We start from the raw sequence: 23,613 nt of genomic DNA on the forward strand, positions 1-23,613 counted from the left end.
GTTTAGACATGCCTACCTGTACAGGGGCGATTCACACTGTGATGGTAGCTGATTAAAATATGACCAGACACTGTTGCAAACAGTGTGATATATTTGCAATGAATCTTGTACCAAATGTGGTATGGAAGGTGTCTATGAAGAGGTTATGATTTGCTGGTTATGATTATACTATTTGTATGCCTGAATGTTTGTATTTGAAGTTATGGATAATGACTTTATATCTGATTTTGAATGTTTGATCCTGGGGTAACACTCACCCTTGTATTTAGCCAGCTCACATACAAGGTACTATTCAAGTTGAACAGCTCATCAAGAAACACTCACCTGACACCGGACTATGGGAGACACCCATCTACACTGAATGGACTTTCCTGTGAACATTGACTAGCATGTGGACAATAGCTCTACCTGTAACAACCTGAATTACGCATGGACAGGTGATTTGCTGACGTGACTGGACACCATCTTGTTACTGTACTTTTCCATAGTCAGAAGAGCAGGATTCCCTCCACAGGGCAGAAGTTTCAAAAGGCCCTGGGAACAGCGCTATTTTACCTCTTTTCTGTTCCGCCGTCTCTACTGCTCCAGTCTCTGGACTATGGCTTCCTGCCAATGGGATCACACTTGGAAACACACCTGAGCATAAAGACTTTGACCTGGGAAGGGTGTTCCTGGCCTAGAGGAGAGTTCCAGCCTGTGCAGTGAAGTTCTATGACCGGTGTGCACCATCTGTCGGGGGAGGCACGGTCTTGATTCAACTCCTGTTTAGCTTATGAAACTCAGACAGCAAATTTCCTTTTGTTTCTTTAGGTAACCAAACCTAGATAGCTATGCTGCCTACTTACAATCCCTTAAAAAATCTCTCTCCCTATAGTGACTAAATGTATTTTATATTTTCTCTAAAACAGTGTGTTTTTTGTTGAAGTGCTTAGCTCAGTTTCCAAAGGCTAGGGTGGACCCTTCTCCACATTGAGGGAGGGGGACCGACTGGGCAAGGACGTACAGCTCTGGGATGCAAGGCTGGGAAAATTGGCAGAAGCCTGCCTATCCTTAGTTCATGAGTGACAGGGAGACGCATTCATGTAACTCAGTAGGGTGTATCCTTGCCTGTGGACGTCTGCCAGAGGTTGGTGGCTTGTTATGGCATCTCAGTGTGAGAGGTAGGCGCCCAGGCTAGTGGTGGGGGACAGAACGCGAAATGTTCCCACAGTTCACTTGCATTCCAGGAACCCTGGTACCAGTGTCCCCTGGAAACTGAGCCCTCGTGCAGCCACCCAGAAGAGATTCATTTGAATGCCGCCCAGCTGATTCAAATGCTGCCCAGCTGATTCGCAGGACTCTCTCAGCCGGCAGCATGTTACTACTGGTGGTGCACATCCGCACCTGCCTCGCGACACATAACAAAATGTTTTCTGGGAACACTGCCTGTCGCACATCAGGCATTACTGAATGGGCATGAAATGAAAGGAAATACCTCCTCTTGCTTCTAGAGATGGCCCTTTATATCAGCCTTAAAGTATATTGACAGAGCATTGGAGGGAGCTTGTACTTTTATAGCCTCTGCTATACCTGCTCCGGGGACAGATAGAAGTTTTCCAGTGCCAGGGCTGATATTCCAACCAGTCTTACAACAGAAACTCTCTCAGATCGGTGGAGTTTACGCTACTGAAAGGAGCCCGTCGTTTGCATTTTTATTAAGAGCATCCTTTACGCATACCTGTTGGTTGTTTATGTGAAATCACTGCTTGGGTTTGACTGGAACAAAGCTGAAATTGTAGTAATTTTTGCACTGATTTTTTTTTTTTTTTTTTTACAGCTGGATCCATGAAATCAAAATCACCATGTGCCCATAAATCAAAATTCAAAACGTGATATGGAGTGTGCTCTTCGTATCCAGTGCAGCATGTGGTGGCAGCATGACAGAGAAGCCAGGTGGAGATCAAAGCATCTAAGGCCCACTTTCTGCTCTTGGTCACACCAGTGCAAAGCTAATAGCTACCCTAACGAGCCTGCAATCAGAGGCACATGGGCAGACCCTTCTGTCCATGCATCTCCTCACTGGGGCTCTGTACAGAACAGGGACTCAGCACACAGCTTTGACTGTAAACATCACAGCCCACTTCAGCTCTGGAGATTGAGAGCCCGTGTCCCCCCGCCCCCCCCCCAGCCCTATGTCTCTGCTTTCCTTTCAAATAATTCATTTAATAAATTACAAATGTTATTTTGGAGCCAAGTTCTGATGGATTTTTACCATCTCAGGTTATGACCATTTAACATCCTTATTCCTCACTGGGGGAGAGCCAATTATCGGAGCTTGAAGTTCTCCGTCTGCAAGGATTTACTAGACTTCGGCCGCACCAGTTCCCACCACGTCTTTGTATTTGTCCTGCCTCATCTCACCCCCATGGCCACTGAGCGGCCTCCCATGCAGTATTTGTCTTCCATTGATGTGGAAAATTTGGCCACTACCACACGGTGTGCGATGCACTAATGCTACCCTGACACCTCCTTGCAGCGCCTGGCAAAAATGGTACAAAACTGAGAAGAAAATATCAAAGCCTTGAGTCAAATCTTCGGGTGATGGCTCCCTACATCCCACTAATTGCAGGGGGGGAAGGAAGGAAGAGCAGTTCCATGAACCCTGTCTGACCCTAGAGGCTGTAGCTGCACTTGGCTTGGTTTGGGCGGGTGGGTTTTGGTTTTTGCACTGGTTTCTTTGACAAGTATCTGCATTCCCCTCCTGTGGCTACTGAGATCGGGATGTGGTTCCACAACCAGCAGGGGGCAGGACAGTCTCTGTTTTAAAACAGTCCATGCTGTTTCTTCTCGTTCTGCTGCTTCCATCGGGGCATCTGGTAGAACTCATCCTTGGATTTCCCAAAGATATCCTGGAAGTCGGCATCGGAGAGATAGTACTGCAGAGGAAAACGGCAGCAGAGAAACAGTCAGCCTCAGCTAGTGTCATTTGGGTAGGATGAAGTTTACACCCCTCTGCAGAACCCTAAAACTGAAGTGGGGCAGAGTTCTTGTGGTGCCCGTTACAGCGCTACTGGTGTGGACAGTGCCACGTGAGTGCCCCACTGAGTTTACCGCCTCAAAGGTGTGCTGAACAGAGTAGAATAATGTGGAGATGGCACTTTGCAGTGTCCACATCAGAGGCGAATGTCAAGAGGTGCACCAGAACTGAGGCAAAAGCCAGCAGGAAGCTATTGAAAGAGCTGGCGGGGACCTGGTTGTAATAGGACAGTGTCTGTAAGAAATCTTAAGATATTTTCATTGCTGGTCCACACACTCCAGCTTCATTACGCACAACATAATGGGCAACATTCATCCCTATGCCGAAGTTCATACAATGCCTACACACCACCTAGGTCCTGACTGGTAGCTCAAATAGCTCATGCTGGCCCTCTGCACACAGATGAATTCCCCTTTTCTCCCTCCCTATGGCTGAAATGTGTCCATTAAAGTTTGCTTTTTTAAATGAAAACGGCTGTTGTGTCAAAACGGAAATTTCAAGACAATGATTCTGGGGAAGTGTTCAGGTGAAAGTGTTTAGTAAAAGCATAAATTTGTGCTCAGCAAGCTGAAATTTTCCAACAATGAGTAGTCCCATGGCAGCTCAGAGACTAACAAAAATACATATAGTATCATGAGCTTTTGTGGGCAAAACCCACTTCCTCAGATACGCTGGACTACTTGTTGTTTTTAAAGCTACCGAGTAACATGGTTTCCTCTCTGAATTTTCCAGTCACTGAAAACAAACAAAAAAAAGGTGTAAAATACGTTTGGTTTTCAGGTTTCCAATGGAAATCCGAAAAGTAAGGAACAAACGTGTGTTTGCATTGAAGTTTTCTGGAGGAGGAGAACACACCCATTTCCTGAACAGCTGCAGTGTAAGCATTAGCACAGCAGGTACAGTTAGACTCATAGAACCATAGAGCTGGAAGAGACCTCAGGAGGTCATCAAGTCCAGCCCCCTGCCCTAGGAAGGACCAATCCCAACTAAATCAACCCAGCCAGGGCTTTGTCAAGCTGACATTTAAACACCTCTAGGGATGGAGACTCCACTACTTCCCTAGGTAACCCAATCCAGGGCTTTACCACCCTCCTAGTGAAATCACCTGGATCACCTGGATTGATCGGTCTTCAGCTATTGTTAAGATTGCGCCGATCACAACACGTCCACCATTCTTCTCATACTCTTGCCTAGTGAAATAGTTTTTCCTAATATCCAACCTGGGCCTCTCCCACCACAACCTGAGACCATTGTTCCTTGTTCTGCCCTCCATCGCTACTGTGAACAGTCTTTCTCCAGCCTGTTTGGAACCTCCCTTAAGGAAGCTGAAGGCTGCTATCAAATCCCCCCTCACTCTTCCCTTCTGCAGACTAAACAGACCCAATTCCTTCAGCCTCTTCTCATAGGTCATGTGCTCCAGCCCCCTAATCATTTTGGTTGCCCTCCGCTGGACCCTTTCCAATGTGTCCACATCGTTTCTATAGTGGGGGGCCCAGAACTGGACACAATACTCCAGATGTGGCCTCACCAGAGCCGAATAAAGAGGAATAATCACACCTCTGGATCTACTGGCAATGTTCCTCTTAATGCACCCTAATATGCCATTAGCCTTCTTGGCTACAAGGGCACGCTGTTGACTCATATCTAGCGTCTCATCCACTGTAACCCCCAGGTCCTTTTCTGCAGAGCTGCTACTTAGCCAGTTGGTCCCCGGCCTGTAACTATGCTTGGGATTCTTCCATCCCAAGTGCAGGACTCTACTCTTGTCCTTGTTGACCCTCATCAGATTTCTTGTGGCCAATCCTCCAATTTGTCTAAGTCACTCTGGACCCTATCTCTGCTCTCCAGCGTATCTACCTCTCCCCCTAGCTTAGTGTCATCCGCAAACTTGCTGAGGGTGCAATCCATCCCCTCATCCAGGTCATTAATAAAGATGTTGAACAAAACCAGTCCCAGAACCGAACCTTGGGGCACTCCGCTAGAAACCGACCGTCATCCTGACATCGAGCCATTGATCACCACCCGCTGGCAGTGATCAACGGTGTGGGGCTAGAAGATCCATGGATGCTGGATGCCCCACTCCGACACTGTCAATTGCTATCACACATGATCAAGCCCTAGCTGCCGGAATGGTGCACAGTTATCTGCCTTGGGCGTTGGCATCTGGCAAAACATTAGGGCCAGAAGAAACATTTTTGAATCCAATCTCAGCCTACCTGAGAATGGGGTTTCATTACTGTCTGTTTCTAAGGGAAGCAGGGTGATTTAGAAGGGGCACATCCCCCATGCTGTGGGTGGGAAGGGCAAGATACCAAGCAGCAGGACCAGAGTTCCTGGGCATCTGAAGGGGACTAGCAGCAGGGCCTGGTGCCCTCCCGCACTCACCGGCAGCAGCACGGATGTGGAGCAACACAGCCCTGGTTCACCGTGCTGTTCCAGTGCATTGCTCGGGGGAGGGGCGGGACCACCCCTGCACTCACTGGCGCGAAGTGGAGCGATGCACCTGGGGGAGCAGAGCAAGGTGGGGCTGAGTTGCTCTGCCTCCCCCACTGCTCCATGTGGGAGGGGGGCAGACCCCTGCTTTGGGCACCGGCCCCCTGGCCCCGCTATTCCCCTGGCCCACAGGGGGAAGATGGGGGCAGAGCAAAGGTGGGGAAGAGGTGGGGTGGGGTTGGAACAAGGATGGGAAGGGAGCAGAGCTGGGGCAGGGAGAGATGGGGCCTGAGGTGGAGAGGGGTTGTCCCTGGCCCTTTCCCAGGCTGGGAAGGAGGGGGTTGTGTGGCTGGTGTCCCCGGCCCCACACAGCCCCAGCCCCACACAGCTGAGGGAAGCTGCAGGGCCCCGTCCCTGTGCAGCCGGGGAAGACGTGAGGCTCTGGCCCCGCACTCCCGGGCCATGTTCCTTCTAAACTGCGCTGGAGCACAGCTTCACGGGTGATAAATCAGCCTCACCCAGCCAGAGGCTCAGGGGTCTGTGCATGGAGCTGACTGACTGGGCGGGGCTGATTAATCACCTGTGAAGCAGTGCTGCCCTGCAGCTTTCAGGGAACACGGCTCCTGGGGGCTGCTGGAAGGCTCCAGCCCTGCCCTGCGCCCAGCCAGGCTGCTGACTCTGATGTACCACCTGGCTGGCCCTCCTGCCCTTAAGCTCCCGGGCTGTCTGCTGCAGGAGCGCTATGGTCCTGCCGGACAACGGATGTTGCCAGACCGGAGAGTCCCGGATTTTGGAGGCACAACCTGTACTAGAGTTTCCCACGGGACAGACAGTCTTAATTTTTGATCAGCATCATGAAACCATCTCCTTGGTGTTTAATATGACAAGCTCCTAATTCTATTGTTTACCCCCCTCCTCAGCTATCTAGTGCACTCCCTTAGCTCAAAGCAAAGCTTAATAAGCCCAGAGAGCAAGAGGTCTCACTTAGCCAATCATTTCCACCAAGTTCAATCAGCAACTGGAACGGAATCAACCCAACGTTTGGACAATTCCCTCACCTCCTTTTTAGTGGGGTCCACGCCTTCTGGAAGTTCCTCCATTGTCTTGTGGAGCAGCACCTCTCTGGGGTAGGCTCCATTCCCATTGGTCACCACCGAAGGGGCATTGTTGTTGTGATGGTTGCTGGTGCTATTGACGCTGTTGTTGGGGTGTGGTTTATAGGCAGGTAAAGTTCTCGCCCCTTCGGAACCAGCAGGGCTGGAAGTTTTATTGTTTGCATTCTTCTTGTTCAGGTTGGCGTTGTTAAGATCCTGCGGGGTACAGGGAATCTTGTCAGTACAGCAAGGCTGGGCCGGGGCTACAGACTTTGTGGTTTCCTGGGATGTTCATTTCTGCCTCAGGCAGGTGGGACTTTTCTTAGGATGTGAGACGTTGGGTTAAAAATAACAAAGTGGGGGCCAGGAACCACTGGCCCATTGCTTTAGGACCCTCAATCTGTGGCGAGAATGTGTAGCCCATAATGTTACTCAGTAGAGCAGTTTCCCACCAATCATCAGACATTACATCATGGCCTTAGGTTCAGGGGTCACAGTGAACATGAGCTCCCCGTGTGACTCTGTGGCCAAAAAAAAAAAAAAGAAAGTGAATGTAGTCCTGGGATGTATAAATTGGGGCACCTTGAGTGGGAGTTGAGAAATTACTTTACCTCTCTATTTGGCCCAGGTGTAACCACTACTGGGATATTATGGCTGGTTCTGGTGCCCACAATTCAAGAAGGATGCTGATAAATTGGAGAGAATTCAGGAAAGGGTCGACAGAATGGTTAAAGCATAGAAAACATCTCTTATTGAGACTGACCCCAAGAGCTCAGTCTATTTAGCTTAAAGAGAAGTTTAAGGGCTGACTTTATCACAGTCTATAAGCACCTACTTGGGGAGCAAATACTTCACAATGGGCTCTTCAGTCTAATAGAGAAAGGTCGAACACCATCCAGTGGCTGGAAGTGGTAGCGAGACAAATTCAGATGGGAAACAAAGCAGAAATGTTCACGGTGAGAATAATTAACCACTGAAATAATTTACCGAGGGGAAACATGGATTCTCCAGCACTGACCGTTTTTAAACCAAGATGGGATGTTTTCCTAACAGCTCTGTTTTAGGAATGACTGTGGGGCAGCTCTCTGGTCTGTGTCATATCGGTCAGATTAGATGATCACAGTGGTCCTGTCTGGCCTGGAATCTAAGCATCTTCTATTTACCAACTGCAACTGGTTCTTTTTACTCGGGTTGCAGAATCAAGCTTTTAGCCAGGATAGCACAGGTCAAATCCAGCTGTTAATCCAGTGACAAATTCTGCATCCACTCACCACCGTGATCTCTGATATACCCGACACATCTCCTAAGCTGCTCTTCATCTCCTCGTACGACTTGCCATCCTAAAAAGGCAAAGAGAGGGATGAGAATCAGGTACAGCGAAAGGGCCGCTTTTATTTCAAGTTCAAGCTACAGATCCCACTGTACTGCTCCTCAAGCCAGCAGCTAGGTCAATACCACATGGGTGGCAGAATCCCAGGAATTGCTGCGGCAAGACAAAAACCAGGAGCAGCTTTGAGATTTGCATCAGTCTCCGAGTGAATTAAGAACTCAGGCTGCATCGTTGGATGCGTTAGTACGTACGGAACGGCATGGCTCCGGGGCAGGATGCACTTTACATCCTTTGCTATGGCCTCCATTTATCTCCTGCCTGTTCGTCAGGGGATGGGTAGGATCTGGGATCAAACACAATAGCATGGCTCCTCTGCACGGTCTCTGGGGTTCCCCTAGGATCTGCTAATTTTGGGGATCCTAATCACCTGCCCCTTCTACAAGGGTGAGCAAATTCCATCCTCACCCCAGAAAGAATTTGTAGTAATCCCCCGCAGTGCAGAATAGGGACATTCCCTATTCCTGAACAGGAATAACTAGTGTAGCTGGCTCTGAACACAGAATGAGATGCTGGACCTAAACTGCTTGTCTTTAACTAGAGCTAGGCAAGCTTAGAATCAGGGTTTTGATTAAAATATTCAGATTTTCAACTATTAGTTTTCCCCCCCAAAAAATATGCATGTCATTGAAAATGTGTTGGAAAAACGTTTGAACAAATATTTCACTTAGTTAGGATACATCCCAAATGACATTCTCACAAGTTTTTACTCTCATACAGGAGAGAACAGGTACAGCTCCAACCACTGCTACTTAATATATATATTTTCAGACAGACACACGGAGTTCATAGTCACTTACGCTCCACTTATACGGATCCCAAGCACTGAACCAGCCTGTGAAGGTGAGGGGTTCGTAGCCTTGCTTCACCATTATTATTGGTGTTGCTAAGTCTCTTCCAGCGGGATGGGTCTTCAGATACTCTTTGGCTGAGGAAATAGCCTCATTTTTTTCATATGTATTGGAGGCTTTGCCAATCCAAAGGAAAACCTACAAAGGGAGAAGGGAGAAGACGAGCGAATGGTAAGAACCACCGGAGACATGGATGGATAGTCTCCCTTTTTATTCATAATAGTGATTATGGGACATCAGAGCAAGAAAAGGGGAACGTCTGGGGCAAAACCCATTTTGTTGGTAGTTCCCTGCCCTGGTCAAATTATTTCCTGGAAGCAAATTATATATTAACATGATGGGCTGGTGGGTGTCCTAAGAAGCATGTGTAGCTCCGTAATGGGTGCCATACCGTGCTGTGTCAGCAGCAAAGTGGGTTCCAAGATGGCGCTGTTCAGGGCTCATTAGTCAGTCACAGAAAATGCTGTTAGTCACACTAAAGATGAGTCTACAGCAGAACCATGAAATCGGCCTCCTTGGGATGTTGGGGTTCCAACTGGAATTGCTGGTTCTGAAACGGTCCTTGGTTCTGGACTGACTGACTCCGAAATCAGCAGGGGCCTGTTTCCCCATGGTGAGTCTTTGCTCTCTACACAGCAGCAAGACTATGGGGAAACCAGGCGGTGTATAGACATACAAGACCAAGCCACCGCTGCATGCTGCGGCTCTGGCAGGGCTCTGTTGTCCACACATATAGAAGACAGGCAGGTGGCACTAAAGGGCTCCCAAACTATTTAAAGGGATACGACGTAGTGCCTACAGATAGAATCATAAAATCCTAGAACTGGATGGAAACTTGAGAGGCCATCAAGACCAGGCCTCTGCCCTCATGGCAGGACCAGGCACGGTTTAGATCGGGGTGGGCAAAATTTTTTGACCAGGAGCCACTTCAAAAATTGTTGAAGTGGTCCTGGGCAGCCCTGGAAGGGGCAGGGCCTCAGGCAGAAGGGGTGGGGCCAGGCCACTTCCTTGCTTCCCCACCTTCAGACCCTTATTGGGCTGGGGGAATATGCAAAGTCTTTGCTGCTCCCCCTCCCCAGACAGAATCACCAGCTGTTCTGAACAGCTGGCGGTTCCCTCTAGTTACCCATGCGCCTGGCAGTGGGAGGAGACTTTGTGCGCTCCCCTCTGCTTCCTCAGGTCAGTCAGGGCCTGGGGAGGGGGAGCACGTGAGGTGTCTCACCCCTGCCCCACCCTGTAAGGGAGCGCCGCGCTTAGAGTCACCCACCAGCTGAGTAGCCCCTGGCAGTTGACTCTAAGTGCTGAGCCCCTTGCAGGGCGGGAGGAGACTTCATGTGCTCCCTCTGCCCCCAAGCTCTGATTCTAAGCACCCCACATTCCTTACGGGGGGGGGGGAGGAGACTTCATGCACTTTCCTCCCGCCCCCAGACCCTGATTGGCCTAGGGGCAGGGGGAGTGGCAGGGCCTACACGGGCCGGATGAACTCGCTTGTGCAGAGGCCCTTTTGCCCACCCCTGATCTAGCTCATCCCTGACAGGTGTCTGTCTAACCTGCTCTTAAATATCTCCAGGGATGGAGATTCCACAACCGCCCCTAGAAAACTTATTCCAGTGTTTAACCACCCTGACAGGTAGGAAGTTTTTCCTAATGTCCAACCTAAACCTCCCTTGCTGCAGTTTAAGCCCATTGCTTCTTGTCCTATCCTCAGAGGCCAAGATGAACAATTTTTCTCTCTCCTCCTTGTAACAACCTTCTGTCCTCTAAAATTTAGGCCAGGCTTTGATCACTGGCTTTAGATCGGGTTGGGCAAGAGGTGGCTAGTGGGCCGGATCTGGCCCGCAGCCGCCTCACCAGTACTCTTACTACAGAGCAGCTGCAGGCGCTTCAAACAGCAGGCTGCTAATTGCTATGCCATCTGGGCAGGCTGGAGAAAATTGTGTGTGCCGTCCCTGACTCCTAGCAAAATCCCTCAGCTCCCATTGGCCAGTTTCCAGCCAATAGGAGCTGAGAAATGTTGCTGAAGGCAGGGGCACAGAATGAAGCCTCCTCCCTCTCTCCCTCCCCCCATGTGCTGGAGCAGAACCACGTGGAGCAGCCCAGGTAAGCACCTCCCAGCCTGCCTCTGGCATCCCATCCTCTCTTTCCCCCCCAATTATCTGCCCCAGGCCATCACCCAAACCCTCTGTATCCCCTCTCCCCACCTCCTCCAGGTCACAGCTCCCTCCCAGAACCTGCACCCCTCCCACAGGTCAGAATCCTCTCTTACACCCACACCCCCTCCTGAACCCTGCACCCCAAGCCCTGCCCCAGATAACCCTCTTCTTCACCCAAACTCCCTCTCAGACCCCACACTCCCTCCTGCACCCCAGTCCTCTATCCCATACTCCCTTCTACACCCCACCTGCTGTCCCAGACCCTGCGTCCCCTCCACAGAAATGCAGCCCTTGACTACTCCAAAATCTTGGCGTGCCCCCCCATTACAAATTATTGCCCACAATTGCACTAGATGATCTCTAATGGACCCATTTGGCCTTAAAAATATACTGATTGTAGTTTTAGCTCTGCCACTGATCTCAAGGGATTTGGCAGCTGAGCTCCCTCAGGCCTCTTTGAAAATCCCAGGCACAGCGCCTGTTTCTTATCTGCCAAATGGGTCTAACACTCTAACATCTCTTCAGAGCAATGTGACCTAATGGCTAAAGCACAGTTCTGGGACTCAGGAAACCTAAGTTCTATTCCCAGCTTTGACACTAGCCTGCTGGTTAACTTTGTGCAAGTCATTTGCTGCCCTGTGCCTCAGTTTCCCCATCTGATCTCACAAGACTGACCTCCTTGGTAAGGTGCTTTGAGACCTTTGACTGAAAAGTGTTGTAAGTGAACTAGGTATTAATGACACTGGCCTACCTTACTGGCATGTTGTGAGGCCCAGTGGGATCCTGAGAGGTAGATACTGCTCTCAGTTTCATGCTGACTGCTCTATTAAAGCCATCAAAAATGCACAGCTCCCATTACGGAGGAGGGAATTTCACTGACCTCTTCCCAGGTGTCCAGTAACATGACATCATCTTCGTCCAAGTCCTCCTGGCAGAAGCCCACCACCTCTGTCATGATAAACCGTCCTGTCTGGTTGGAGCACTCGAATAGGCGGGGCTGGTATCGGACAGATGGCTCTTGGAATCTTGGCAGGGCGAGAAGAACCAGAAGTGAGCTGCATTGTAGACACTAGTCACGGCCACTAGGGGTCAGCCTTTCACATGGCAACACCCATTAACTGTGATGAAAAATGGCAGGGCTGTGGGGTTGATTAGAATCTTTTTGGGAACTGATCCTAAAAGTTCAGAACCCATCTTGAACCCTCCCTCCCCCCCCCACACACACACATACACACTCAATTAAAGCAAAATTCCACCCAAATCACAAAGATGTGCCTGCTCTCCAGCCGAAGCCCCGATAACCCACCAGGTTCCAGATGACTCCTGCTGAGAACCTGTTACCTTGCCCAGACTCAGTCTAGGTGCAATGGCAGGGTCAAGTGTGCTCAAGACGGGTTGAGCTTCCTGAGTCATCCTGAGTCCCAGGCCCACAACAAAGCCAACAGGAGCGTTCACCCAGCCCTTGTTCTTAGTGCCGACAGCAGAACCCTGTCCTAAGATGAGTTCTTCTCAGCCCCCTTCCCAAAGATAGCCCCAACCCAGTGCCCACTGGGGTCCATGGAAGTCTTTGCATGGACTCCAATGGGCACCGATCATGTCTAGGGCTTCAGGATGCTCCAATGTGGGATTCTGTGTTGGCCCATTCTAGTGAGAGGCCCCAACCTTGGAAATCCTTCCCCAGTCTCCCGACTCTCTGCTTAGTTACAGCCATGCCGGCCCACGGCGTCCCTTACAGACGTACCTCTTGTCACTGGCATAGGGGGCCTTTCCTCCCAACACTACCCAGAACTCCGCCGGCTCTTGGCCCTCCAGAACGGTCTGCTTGTCCCGTTTGGAGATGATGTTGGCCACCATCTTCGCGACCTCTCTCTCATCTCCGCTGCAGCCCTGCATTCACAGGGCACAAGATCAAAGGGATTCAGGTGGGGCCTGGCAAAATTGGTCTGCAAGCTGATGGTTGATGCATCACTGCCCCCTGGTGGAAAGAGCTAGCATTGGGATGATTCCCCTCCCTCCCCCTTTCAGTGGCTGGGCCAATTAATTCTGCAGGGAGAGATGGTAGAGGTGTCAGTCATTGTTAGGACTGTTGTTTGCAGTCATCTAGGCCCTGAGCCTCAAAGGCATTTAGGCACCTAACTCCCATTGCTCTCAGCAGAAAGGAGAGCTCAGTGGTTTGAGCATTGGCCTGCTAAACCCAGGGTTGTGAGTTCAATCCTTGCAGAGGCCATTTGGGGCAAAAATTTATCAGGGATGGTACTTGGTCCTGCTGTGAAGGCAGGGGACTGGATTGGATGACATTCCAGCTCTAGGAGATAGGCAATCTCTATTAATTTAGATATTTTAGCCTTGAGGATCTGGCCTGTGGCACTCATTCTCCCAGTGGGCCCATTAAAACTGGTGAGTCTACTTTTGTAACAGGGCACCAGTCAACAGGAGCGAGGGGGGTGCACGTGGGCATGGTGTCAAGGTTGCACTGCCCTGTCATCCGCTCACTTACCTTCCCACACCACAGGTAGCAGACCTGGCTGGTCTTGAGCAGGAAGACGTCGTTGGAGTTGAGGGAGGAGGCCCGGGCTGGCACCTCGATGGTTTTGGTGTTGAGCTCGTCGGTGCCCCTCACTTGGAAGAGACGGACCTCGGGCTCGGGCTCGTTAGACTGAGCACGACTCGTGCCTCCCTACAAAAGTGAGGTGTGAAGCGTGCGAAAGCCCAGAAGGCCTCTGGTGAGAAGAGCAGGCTTGGGCATCTAGCCCTTCAAAGGACCAGAAACAAGGGTCTGACTGGAGCGTCTTCCCTCACGTCAGTGGTCTTAGGCCCAGCACCCAGATCTCCCACCAGGAAACCTGTCAGGCTGCTACACGCCTGCGATGAGCATTTGCCGGTGACACAGGGGCCTGAATGGGGCTTGCTGAGGAGGGAGTCTCCCAAGTGAATCTGCTCATCTTCTCCTAGCCCCCTCCCTCTTGCTTCCCCTGACCCTGTGCCCAGGGGCGGATGAGGATTTTGCGGGGCCCAGGGCAGCACAATTTCGCACGGCTCATGCGCGGGGCTTCTTGAAGTGCGGGGCCCGGGGCAGCCGCCCCGCTTGCCCTGCCCTATATCCGCCCCTGCCTGTGCCACCCGCCCTGTGACGGGACTCTTTAATTCTCTCCACGAAGGCTGCTCAGCACTGGTTGGGACAGAGCGCTGCAGGTAGTGGCTAACGGCTCAGTTTGGGCATCAGATGGGAGCCGAGGCTCTCTGATTCCAGGGTGACTGTAAGGGTCCTGAGTGCTCTAGCTTCAGCTATACCTCAGGCTTGCTGTGGAACCAGGGGCAAGCCACCTGGGTGGGCTGCTAAGCAGGCAACTCTGGCCTAACTCTGCTCCCAGCTCAGCCAAGCGTCAGGCCTATTGCTGGGCTCCATTTCATCTGTGGATCACTTGTAACGCAGGGTCCAGGCACCCCATGGCAGGGTTAGCCCCACAGGTACCAACTTTTGAATGCGTTGGGAGGTGCTCCCTCCACCCCCGCTAGGTACCTCATAAATAATCAGGTTGCCCTTAAAGATGGCCAGGAAGTGCTGAGGCTCCTTGCCCATCGTCACTCGGACCTGCACCGGCTCGTTCCCGTACTTTTTGTCCAGCTCTACAGCATTGAAGGCGCAAGCAGTGATTTCATCCACGGAGGCGTGGCGGCCCTAGGGTCGAACGAGAGGCGCTTGGTAATGCGGTTCAGGAGGGGCCCTTCAGGAGATGCTAAGCGCAGGGAACATCTCTTTAAAAGGCTATTAGCCAGGGGATAAAATGGTGTCCTTGGCCTCTGTTTGTCAGAGGCTGGAGAGGGATGGCAAGAGACAAATTGCCTAATCATTGTCTTCGGTCCACCCTCTCTGGGGAACCTGGTATTGGCCACTGTTGGCAGACAGGCTACTGGGCTAGATGGACCTTTGGTCTGACCCAGTACGGCCGTTCTTATGTTCTTATGTTCTCGTGGTTACCAAAGGTGGTGGGGGGGAGAGGGAATATCCTGGGCCTGATTCCCCATTTCCTTGTATCGTCATACACCCCTCTGCAAAGCGTGGGTGCCTGTAGCCACTTCTGGGGTGGAGCAAAGCAGCCTGGCACACACGCTATACTTGGTGCACAAACAGAGGGTGACATAAGGTGCAAGGCACTAGAGAATCAAGTCCCCTAGTTCTGCTAGATTTATGAAAAGTGGGGGAGGGTGGAGGATGAGGGTACGGTCTTTTTCTTTTGTGTGTGTGTGTGTGTGTGTGTGTGTGTGTGCGTGCGTGCGCACATGCCAAACTTGGTTGCTGCTTTGACAAAATGCAGGCCACACAAGTGAAATCCCCTGCCCCACCTGCCAGAGGAAACCATCTGTAGTCCTCATGGCCTGGGACTGAAAGAACATTCCCTGACAAGCAGCACGGTGTGGAATGAGCTGCTATGCTTCCACAGGGTCCTTTCCAAGCCCTGCCATGCTCTTCAGCAGCCGCTCATCGCCTCAGGGCAGCAATGAGCTCCTGGCTTCCTTCCAGACTGACATTTGCCTCCTCTAGTCTAGCACTCTGAGGAACAGCAGCAGAAACCAGCACTGCCACTTGCAGCTTGATTAGACCACACCCTTCAGTGTCATACCTTAGACCACCACATGGAAGGGTGAAGCACCTCGCATCACTGACTCAACTGGGATCTAGGGTGTGGGTTTTTTTGAAAGAACAGGACAGAACCAAAGATCCTTGGCCCTTCAAAGAGGAGTGGGGTTGGGCTATTTTTGTATTTTCCTCCACTGGAATAAATTGCCTAGGGAGGTTGTGGGACGTCATTTAAGAGCAGGAGCTTCAGGGGGTAGCTGAGTTCAGAAAAAAACCAGGAAGCAAATAGTCTGGTAGCACTTTATAGACTAACAAAACATGTAGATGGGATCATGAGCTTTCGTGGGCACAGCCCACTTCTTCAGCTCACCGGAGTTATGAGTAGAGGATAAGGAAACTCGAAATAAATAGGAAATAAATAAGAGCAGGTTAGACAGACGTGTGTCAGGGATGATCTAGATGTTGCTTGGTCCTTCCATGACTGGACTCGATGACCTCTTGAGGGCCCTTCCAGTCCTAGTGTTCTACGATTCTATTAAACCCAGCCCCTTCCTGCTTGGTTTTCACTTACTTGCCACATATAGATAATGTAATGAGGTCTGCCCGATTTCAGGTACGTATAGAGGACGAGGTAACAGTCTCCTCCGTAGAACTGCCCGTATGTCTTGGGATCCACTGGTTGCATGTGCAGATCCTCAATCCTCCACACCTGCGCAGAAACCCCCTTGTCAACCAGGCGGGATTTGGCACGAGCATGTGTAAAATAGGCTCCCCTAGCCACTTCTTCAGGGGCTATGTGCGTCCGTGCTTTTCCTCAGCCTATCCTAGCAGTGTATTCTCAGTGGCTAGCAATGTGCAGCACCTTACCTGAGCTATGGTATAAACCTGCTGGCTCCTTTGTCTCATTTATCAAAGACCATAGGGCAACAAAATATTTCCTCCTCCCACAAAAGAATATTTGGGGGAGAGGGGTTCATAACAGCTCTTCTGAATAGTCACAGCTGTCCGGGAGGTCATTCTGACTGCAGCTATACTCCCTCGGGGTGGGACCCCACCAGCTATGCGCAGCTGCACGTTAAATGGCAGAGATGGAGAAGTACGCCAAGGACTATAACTCGCGCAAGAGAAAAATGATTTGGAAAGCTCACCTCAACCTTCCCGGAGGCATCATCTGCCATTCTCTGCTCGGCAGCTAGCTCTGGTCTGGCATGCAACTGAGAGACATCAAATTTCACTTGCTCGACCTTGGCTGTCCGTAGAAGCAGAACACAGGTGTTAACCAGCACGTATAAATGTACAGGGTAAGCGCTGTACACTCGCCCATCGCTACACAGTTATCGCATACGTGACAAGAATCCTGACTTGTAGCAATCTGAAAACCATCATATCATGGGTAAGTAGATGCAATAAATCCCGTATGTTGGCAGAGGTTAGACCGGATGACCCTTGCGATCCCTTCTAAGCCTGTGGCTCTATGATTCGAAGTAAAATGTCTATTGTTGACAGAGGTTAGGGGTTCGATTTGTAACCCAGAGGCACTAAGAAAGGGAGAGTGATGTCTGCTCTACAGCCTTAACAGCGAGCCAGCTGGCTTTTAGCTCAAGCTATAGAGGCACATGGCTTTAGCCCCTAAGGTCGCAAGTTCAGTCCCTCCTGCTGACGACCCACATCTGTTGGCTCTACATATTGTTGACCTCCCAGAAGGCCAATGAGAACAGAATTATGGGCCAATATTACTTGGTCACATTGTATATTCAAAAAGTACACCGTGATTGGCTCCAGTGAGTTCTATTCAAAGTATGACTCGCCTCACAGACAAATGATTCATGACTATTTTCTGCACCTGTAACTGTGCCTCCTTTCAAATGTTCTTTTCAAAAGGAAAAATGGTTGTGTTTCTGAAAGTGATGGCAGAGAGAGAGAGAGAGGGCAAGGAAGACATTCAATACCACATATTCACTTCACGGCTCTGTCAACCCCCACATCGATGGTCCCTCAGGGTAACATTTTCCCTTTTGGAACAATACACTGCATTGTTCACCTAAGTAAAAGCCAGTGAGCCAAATTCTGCTCTCACTTATGCCAATGTAAATCCAGAATAAGCCCATTAACTTCAGTGGAGTCCTAGATTCATGCCAGTATAAATGAAAGTCGATTTTCATCCAAAATTGACTTGATAGTTTCAAGGTTACCGATTTCTGAAGACAATTTCTCTGTACCTTTTTGGGATTCGTTTCCTGATTGCTGCAATTTACCTTTGACATCGTGGACAGTTTTGCTGTTTTATTATGTAAGTATAAAGTATCAGCAATTTTTATTATTGCTGAATTGTTAGTATTTTATCAAAGAAAATGGAAGATACACGGTTACAGCAGAATGGGCAATAAGGCTTTAAAGAAGGGGTGGGGAACCTTTTTTAGGTGAGGGCCGCTGACCCACAGAAAAATCAGTTGGGGTGGCGCACAAGTGAGGTCCACTAGGGATGTGAACGACTAATTGACTATCCGATAAGCAAATGCTTATCAGACAGTCGACACGCTAGTTGACTAGTCGCTTCCCCCCGTTGCTGCATCTATCAGAAGGAGGCAGCAAAGATGGCGGGGGGGGGGGGGGGTAGTGGAGACGGTACTTCAAAGTGGCAGTGCTGCATGAAACCTGGGGCAAATTGCATCGACTATTCAATTAGCCCTTGAATCAAAATTGTACATACCTACTTCCCACATTCCTCTTGCACACCGGAGCCAAGGGGGCCCAGCCTAGTAGATTTTGTGTGCTTTAGCTCTGCATTGGGATGGTGTGTGTGTGTGCGGGGGGCGGGGGGGAGACTGGAGCACCAAGGCCTGAGCCTTGGGGGCTAGATCCAAGCAAGCTGGGGGCCACATCTGGCCCCTGGGCCTAAAGTTTTCTTCCCCTGCTTTAAAGCTACTGAAGGTTGGAAACTATGGGTCTCTCTAGACTTCACCCTTTGTCGCCAGAGGGATGTAAATCAGACATACCGACATTGCAAATGAAGCGGGGATTTAAATCTCCTGCGCTTCAAAATGGCCGCCGTGTTTTGCGGAGTCAGCAATTTGTCGGCAAAAAGCGTCTGTCAAGACGGGGATCGGGCGACAAAGAAAGCCTTTGTCGGCTGATCCTGTAAACCTCCTTTTATACCTATCCGTGTAGAACGGGATCTCCAACCTTTTTAAGCATGAGATCACTTTTTGAATTTAAATGCAATCCAAGATCTACCTCAAACCCAGATACCCTTGCCCCGCCTCCTTTGTACCCCTTCTCCAAGGCCCTGTCCCTGCTCACTCTGACCTTCTTCCCTCCCCCATTTATCCTTCCTTTCACCAGGCTGGGGCAGAGGGTGGGGTGCTGGCTCTGGTCTTGGAGTAAGGGATTTGGAGTGTGAAAGGGACTCTGAGCTGAGCCTGGGGCAGGCAGTTGGGGTACCAGAGGGGGTTCTAGGTGCAGGTGCTGGGAGGGCATTTAGATACAGGGTGGTCAGGGCTAGGGCAGGAGCTTAGGGTACAGGAGGGGGTTCATACCTTGGGTAGGATTTTGGGATGTGGGCTCCAGCTGGGCACTGCTTACCTCAGGGGGCTACTGGGTGGGGGTGCAGTGGGGCTAAGGCAGGCTCACCCCTGTCCTGGCCCTGCACCACTCCCAAAAGCAGCCAGCAAACTCCATCCCAAGTCCTGTTGTGTCCCCTCTCTGCTGTGTGGCGATAGGATACAGAGTGGGAGAGGGGGCACCTTGACGTGAGCACCCCTTTTCTCCCTCCCCTGCCCAGAAAGCAGGAGGCTCCTGAGGGGACAGCTCCAAGGCAAAGGGCAGGAGATGCACAGCAGTGTGTGGAGGGGGAGCTGAAGTGCCAGTCCTCGATAGCCTCTTGGCCAAACCAGTCAGGATCACCGTTCGGGGTTCAAAGATCTACCGGTAGATCCAGATCTACTGGTTGGTGACCACTGGTGTAGAAGATACTCCTCAGTGTGACAAGGTGCTTGCCCTGCACTGGCCCTTTAAGGGCAAAACCCCATCTGGGAGGCAGTGCTAGCTGGTGAGGGCCCAGTTGGAGCTATATAATGGGGAGCTAACAGCTGCCCTGGAAGGAGAGCAGTGAGGGCCTGGCTGCTAGGGAAGCAGGAGACTTCCTGGAGCTAGAGCAGTGCTGGGGAGACAAGGCAGGGCTAAGGGAGCTCTGGCCAAGAAGACTCCCAGGCTGCAGTGCCTAAGGAGGAGAACAGTGCGCTTTGGGAAAGAGAGGACCCTGGGGTGTGAGCAGAGCAAACAACAATGACCCCCAGAAGGACACTGGTGTGGGCACTGCCGGAGGGCAGTGTCTGGAAGAAGACGCTGGGACAGAAGGAGCAACAGGGGGCGACACCCCCTAGGCAGAGGCATCCAGCAAGGCCCGAAGAGCTACTTCCCAAGACAGCCGGCTGGTGGTGCCGTGGCAGTGGGTCGGCCCTGTGATACTCAGGTATCATTTTTCGTAAGGAAAGGAGACCGAACTCCAAATCAATGACAATAAAGCAAGCTAAGGAACAGCCACTGCTGGCTTGGAGGCTCCAAGGCGAGAACGGACCATTGCAATCATCTGGTCTGGCTTCCTCTGTAACGAAGTCCAGAGAAAATAATGTCCAGAGCATCTCCTTCACAGCCATCCAATCTTGATTTAAAAATGGTCAGTGATGGAGAAGCCACCATGACCCTCCCTAAATTACTCCTATGCTTAATTATACCTCACTGTTAAAAATGTATGCCTCATTTCCTGACTGCGCCAACTTCTAGTCATTGGATGGTGTTAGACCTTTCTCTGCGAGGTTGACAAACCCATTCAGATATTTGTTCCCCATGGAGGTACTTATAACCTGTAATCAAGTCAGCCCTTAACCTTCTCTTTGTTAAGATAAATAGATTGAGCGCCAAGAGTTCTATAGCTATAAGGCATGTTGTCTAATCCTTTAATTATTCTTGTGATTCTTCTCTGAACCCTCTCCAATTTATCAGCATCCTTCTGGATGATCTCACCGATCTTGCTGGTCGTGTAGACTTTGCCAAGGCCTTGAGCTTCCTCCTTTTCTGTCCACCTCTTGAAGAGCTGTTTAAACATCGCTGATTCCGCGCCATCGTTCACCACTTCTACATTGGTGGTAGCAGGATACCCTTTGGCTTGGATGAAACCCTAAAGGGGGATTCCAGAAGGACTGTACTTAGCTCATACCCATCTCTGTACAAAAGTACAACTGGACTGAATATTACCTATGCCTACACCAAGCCTGCTGATCCAAATACCCCCAAACCCTTAAGAGGTTTGGAATGTGGATCCCTGAGTTGCATTTGAATGTTGTAACTGGCCCATATCATACATGGCTGCGCCAAAAATCCAGATCTAGACACCCACAAACTCTGAGATGGCCAATATCCAGGGCTGACCAGGGTAACAGAAGCCCATTTCTGTTCCCCTTCCTTCCCTGCTTCATAGGGCCCTACCAAGTTCAGTCCATTTTGCTCAATTTCACAGTCATAGCATTTTAAAAATCATAAATATCACGATTTCACCAATTTAACCCTGACATTTCAGGGTGTTGTAATTGTAGGGGTTCTTGCCAAGGTTCCCTCTAATTTTGTCCATCCATGTGCGGAATAAATTTGATGTGCACCAAGGCATGTGCAAATGTATACCACCAGTTGAAACAAAACACCCAGCATAAGCTCACAGCTTACAGGGAACAATGGCTCAAACCCAAAGAGGAGTTGTGTGAGGGGGGGAAGGAGGGGCAGGGCAGTCACAAAGTGATTATAGGGTGGGTTGTGGTGCTGTCACCCTTATTTATGCACTGCTGCTGGTAGCGGTGCTGCCTTCAGAGCTGGGAAGCCGGAGAGTGGTGGCTGCTGACCAGGAGCACAGCTCTGAAGGCAGTGAAGAATGAGGGTGGCAAAACCGCACCCCCTCCCTAATATAACCTTGTGACCTGCACCCCCCCCCACCTCCCCAATTCCTTTTTTGGATTCAGAACTCCCAATTTGAGAAACATTGGTATCCCCCATGAAATCTGTATAATACAGAGTAAAAGCACACCAAAAAACAGATGTTATGGTCCGCGAGGCGTTTTTCACGGCCATGAATTTGCTAAGGTCCTATTGGTAGACATACAGAGCTCCTGGTGAGGCACCAAGAGCTGAGAGGAAGAATGATCCAGTGGTATGGGTGCCAGGTAGCTCAAAGTCAATTCTTTGCTCGGCTACTGATTTCCTGGGTGACCCTGGGTGAGTCACTTAGCCTCTGTGCCACAGTTCCACTTGCACTAACTTGTGTGAAATCTACATGCTGCCTTATTTTCGGCAGGATTTTATTTCAAGTTAGTAAACTCATGAACACACGTTCTGCTCCCAGCGAAAACAAAGCCCTAAATCCCCCAGGCTACTTTGAAAATGTCAACTAGACATTTAGGGCCCATTTCAAAACCCACTGAAGTCAATGGGAAAAAACTCTTCGTGACTGCAGTGGGCTTTGGACTGGGCTCTCAGGCACATAAATAGCGGTCTTGTACCCCCACAGCCCCTATTTATGTCATCCAAGCGTGACAATGCTGGTTTAGGTCCATCATTACTGTATTGTTTTCAGTTAATATGCAAGAAAGAAGGGCAGCTCCCGTCAATCAAAGCTCCATTGTAATTATCAGCCACCCTTAGTAGTTCTTAGCTACTCCCCCGGCAGATTGCTTTAAATACAGGCTCACCACTGCTCGGCTGAATGCTGCTTTCTTTTCACTGATGCTGGAGTCTTTTCCTCTCCACACGTAGATCTTAAAACCCCCTTGGTCTAAAATGTGACAGTCCTGAAGTGAAGCAGAGGAAAGAGACCGATCAAAAATCCTGCTCAAGCCAGGATTCTCGTCATGGGCGGTGGGTAATGTAGGCAAGGGAAGGCATTGCCTTTCCAAAACCGTCTGCACTGCCCAGCCACTCGGGAGGAGCTGGGGCCGTCCTGCGTAGCTCCCCAGAGGCGGAGGAAGGCTGGGGCCATCCCATGCACCATCCCTGGCCCTCAGTTGGGTTGTGGGGTGCTTGGTGGGGAGGGGGAGAGAGGTTCTTGAAGGTCTGGGGAAAGGGGTGTGGCTATGGGAGGAAGGGGCAGGACTTCCTCTTGCCTTCCCCAGCTGGGCCGTCACCCACCACCCATGTTTCTCCCCTTATCCAAAATGTCACCTGCACTCATGCCTAGACTAGAAAATGCCAGTGCCCAGCGGCTAGCAGCGGAGTAAGCTAGTGCAGGCAGCTGCACTTTTACTGGAAAACAGACACAATACTTTTTGCTCTCAACCCTGCCTGCACTGAAGAATGCCTGTCACTTGTTCCACACCCAGCAGTGAGCTTTGCACACAGCAGCAACCAGTTCATCAGCTCCCGAAAGCATGGGGTGAGAGACTAGAAATGCAGGCCTGAACATTCAGCCAGTGGCACGGAGCTGTAATGTGCCGGCTGGGGGCTAGGGAAGTACAAAGCCAGGTCTGACGTGTTCCAGTGCAGGTCTGGAGAGACTTCACTGAAGCCCGAGAAATGCACTGGTGTGAAAGCAGGGCAACAGCAGAACCAGGCAGTGCCAGATCAGAAATAGGTCATGTGACTTTGCCATAGCTCCCTAACAGTCTAATTACATCCAGGTTGCTCAGTGTTTTGAGCATTGGCTTGCTCAACCCAGGGTTGTGAGTTCAATGCTTGAGGGGGTCATTTAGGGATCTGGGGCAAATCTGTCAGGGATGGTGATGGTATTTATTCCTGGCCTGAGGGCTGAGGGCAGGGGACTGGACTCAATGACCTTTCAAGGTCCCTTCCAGCTCTATGAGGGTATGTCTACCCTGCCACCCTAGTTCCATGAGGAGTAATGGCAGTTCAAATTAGAGAGCCTAATTCAAACTACCTACTCTGTGCCGCATGTAGCCGCGGGCACAGAGTCTGTGGGGATTTAAAAATGGTGGCGCCCGGCAAGATGCAAATGAAGCCCAGGATATTTAAATCCCGGGCTTCATTTGCAACTTCGAATGCCTATATTAGCCATCCCAGTTCGAACTAGGGGGCTAGTGTAGACATACCCTGAGATAGATA

General features: G+C 50.5%; 1 protein-coding gene across 1 annotated transcript in view; it reads right to left on the bottom strand.

Moving 5' to 3' along the window:
- Window positions 1–1,647: 1,647 nt before the first annotated feature.
- The window catches only part of VILL (villin like), a 57,514-nt gene continuing 35,548 nt past the window's right edge, over window positions 1,648–23,613 (bottom strand). The window contains exons 9-20 of the mRNA XM_006120573.4: window positions 22,248–22,346; window positions 20,536–20,689; window positions 16,662–16,762; window positions 16,085–16,222; window positions 14,455–14,613; window positions 13,432–13,611; window positions 12,676–12,821; window positions 11,815–11,959; window positions 8,731–8,919; window positions 7,815–7,883; window positions 6,508–6,759; window positions 1,648–2,915 (exon numbers count right to left, since the gene is read on the bottom strand). Of these exons, the coding sequence (XP_006120635.3) occupies window positions 2,802–2,915; window positions 6,508–6,759; window positions 7,815–7,883; window positions 8,731–8,919; window positions 11,815–11,959; window positions 12,676–12,821; window positions 13,432–13,611; window positions 14,455–14,613; window positions 16,085–16,222; window positions 16,662–16,762; window positions 20,536–20,689; window positions 22,248–22,346 (1,746 nt within the window). The 3' untranslated portion in view covers window positions 1,648–2,801. The remainder of the gene's footprint in view (window positions 2,916–6,507; window positions 6,760–7,814; window positions 7,884–8,730; window positions 8,920–11,814; window positions 11,960–12,675; window positions 12,822–13,431; window positions 13,612–14,454; window positions 14,614–16,084; window positions 16,223–16,661; window positions 16,763–20,535; window positions 20,690–22,247; window positions 22,347–23,613) is intronic.

The sequence above is a fragment of the Pelodiscus sinensis genome, chromosome 2 (genome assembly GCF_052426305.1).
Source record: "Pelodiscus sinensis isolate ZL-2025 chromosome 2, ASM5242630v1, whole genome shotgun sequence".
Classification (NCBI taxonomy): Eukaryota; Metazoa; Chordata; order Testudines; family Trionychidae; genus Pelodiscus; species Pelodiscus sinensis.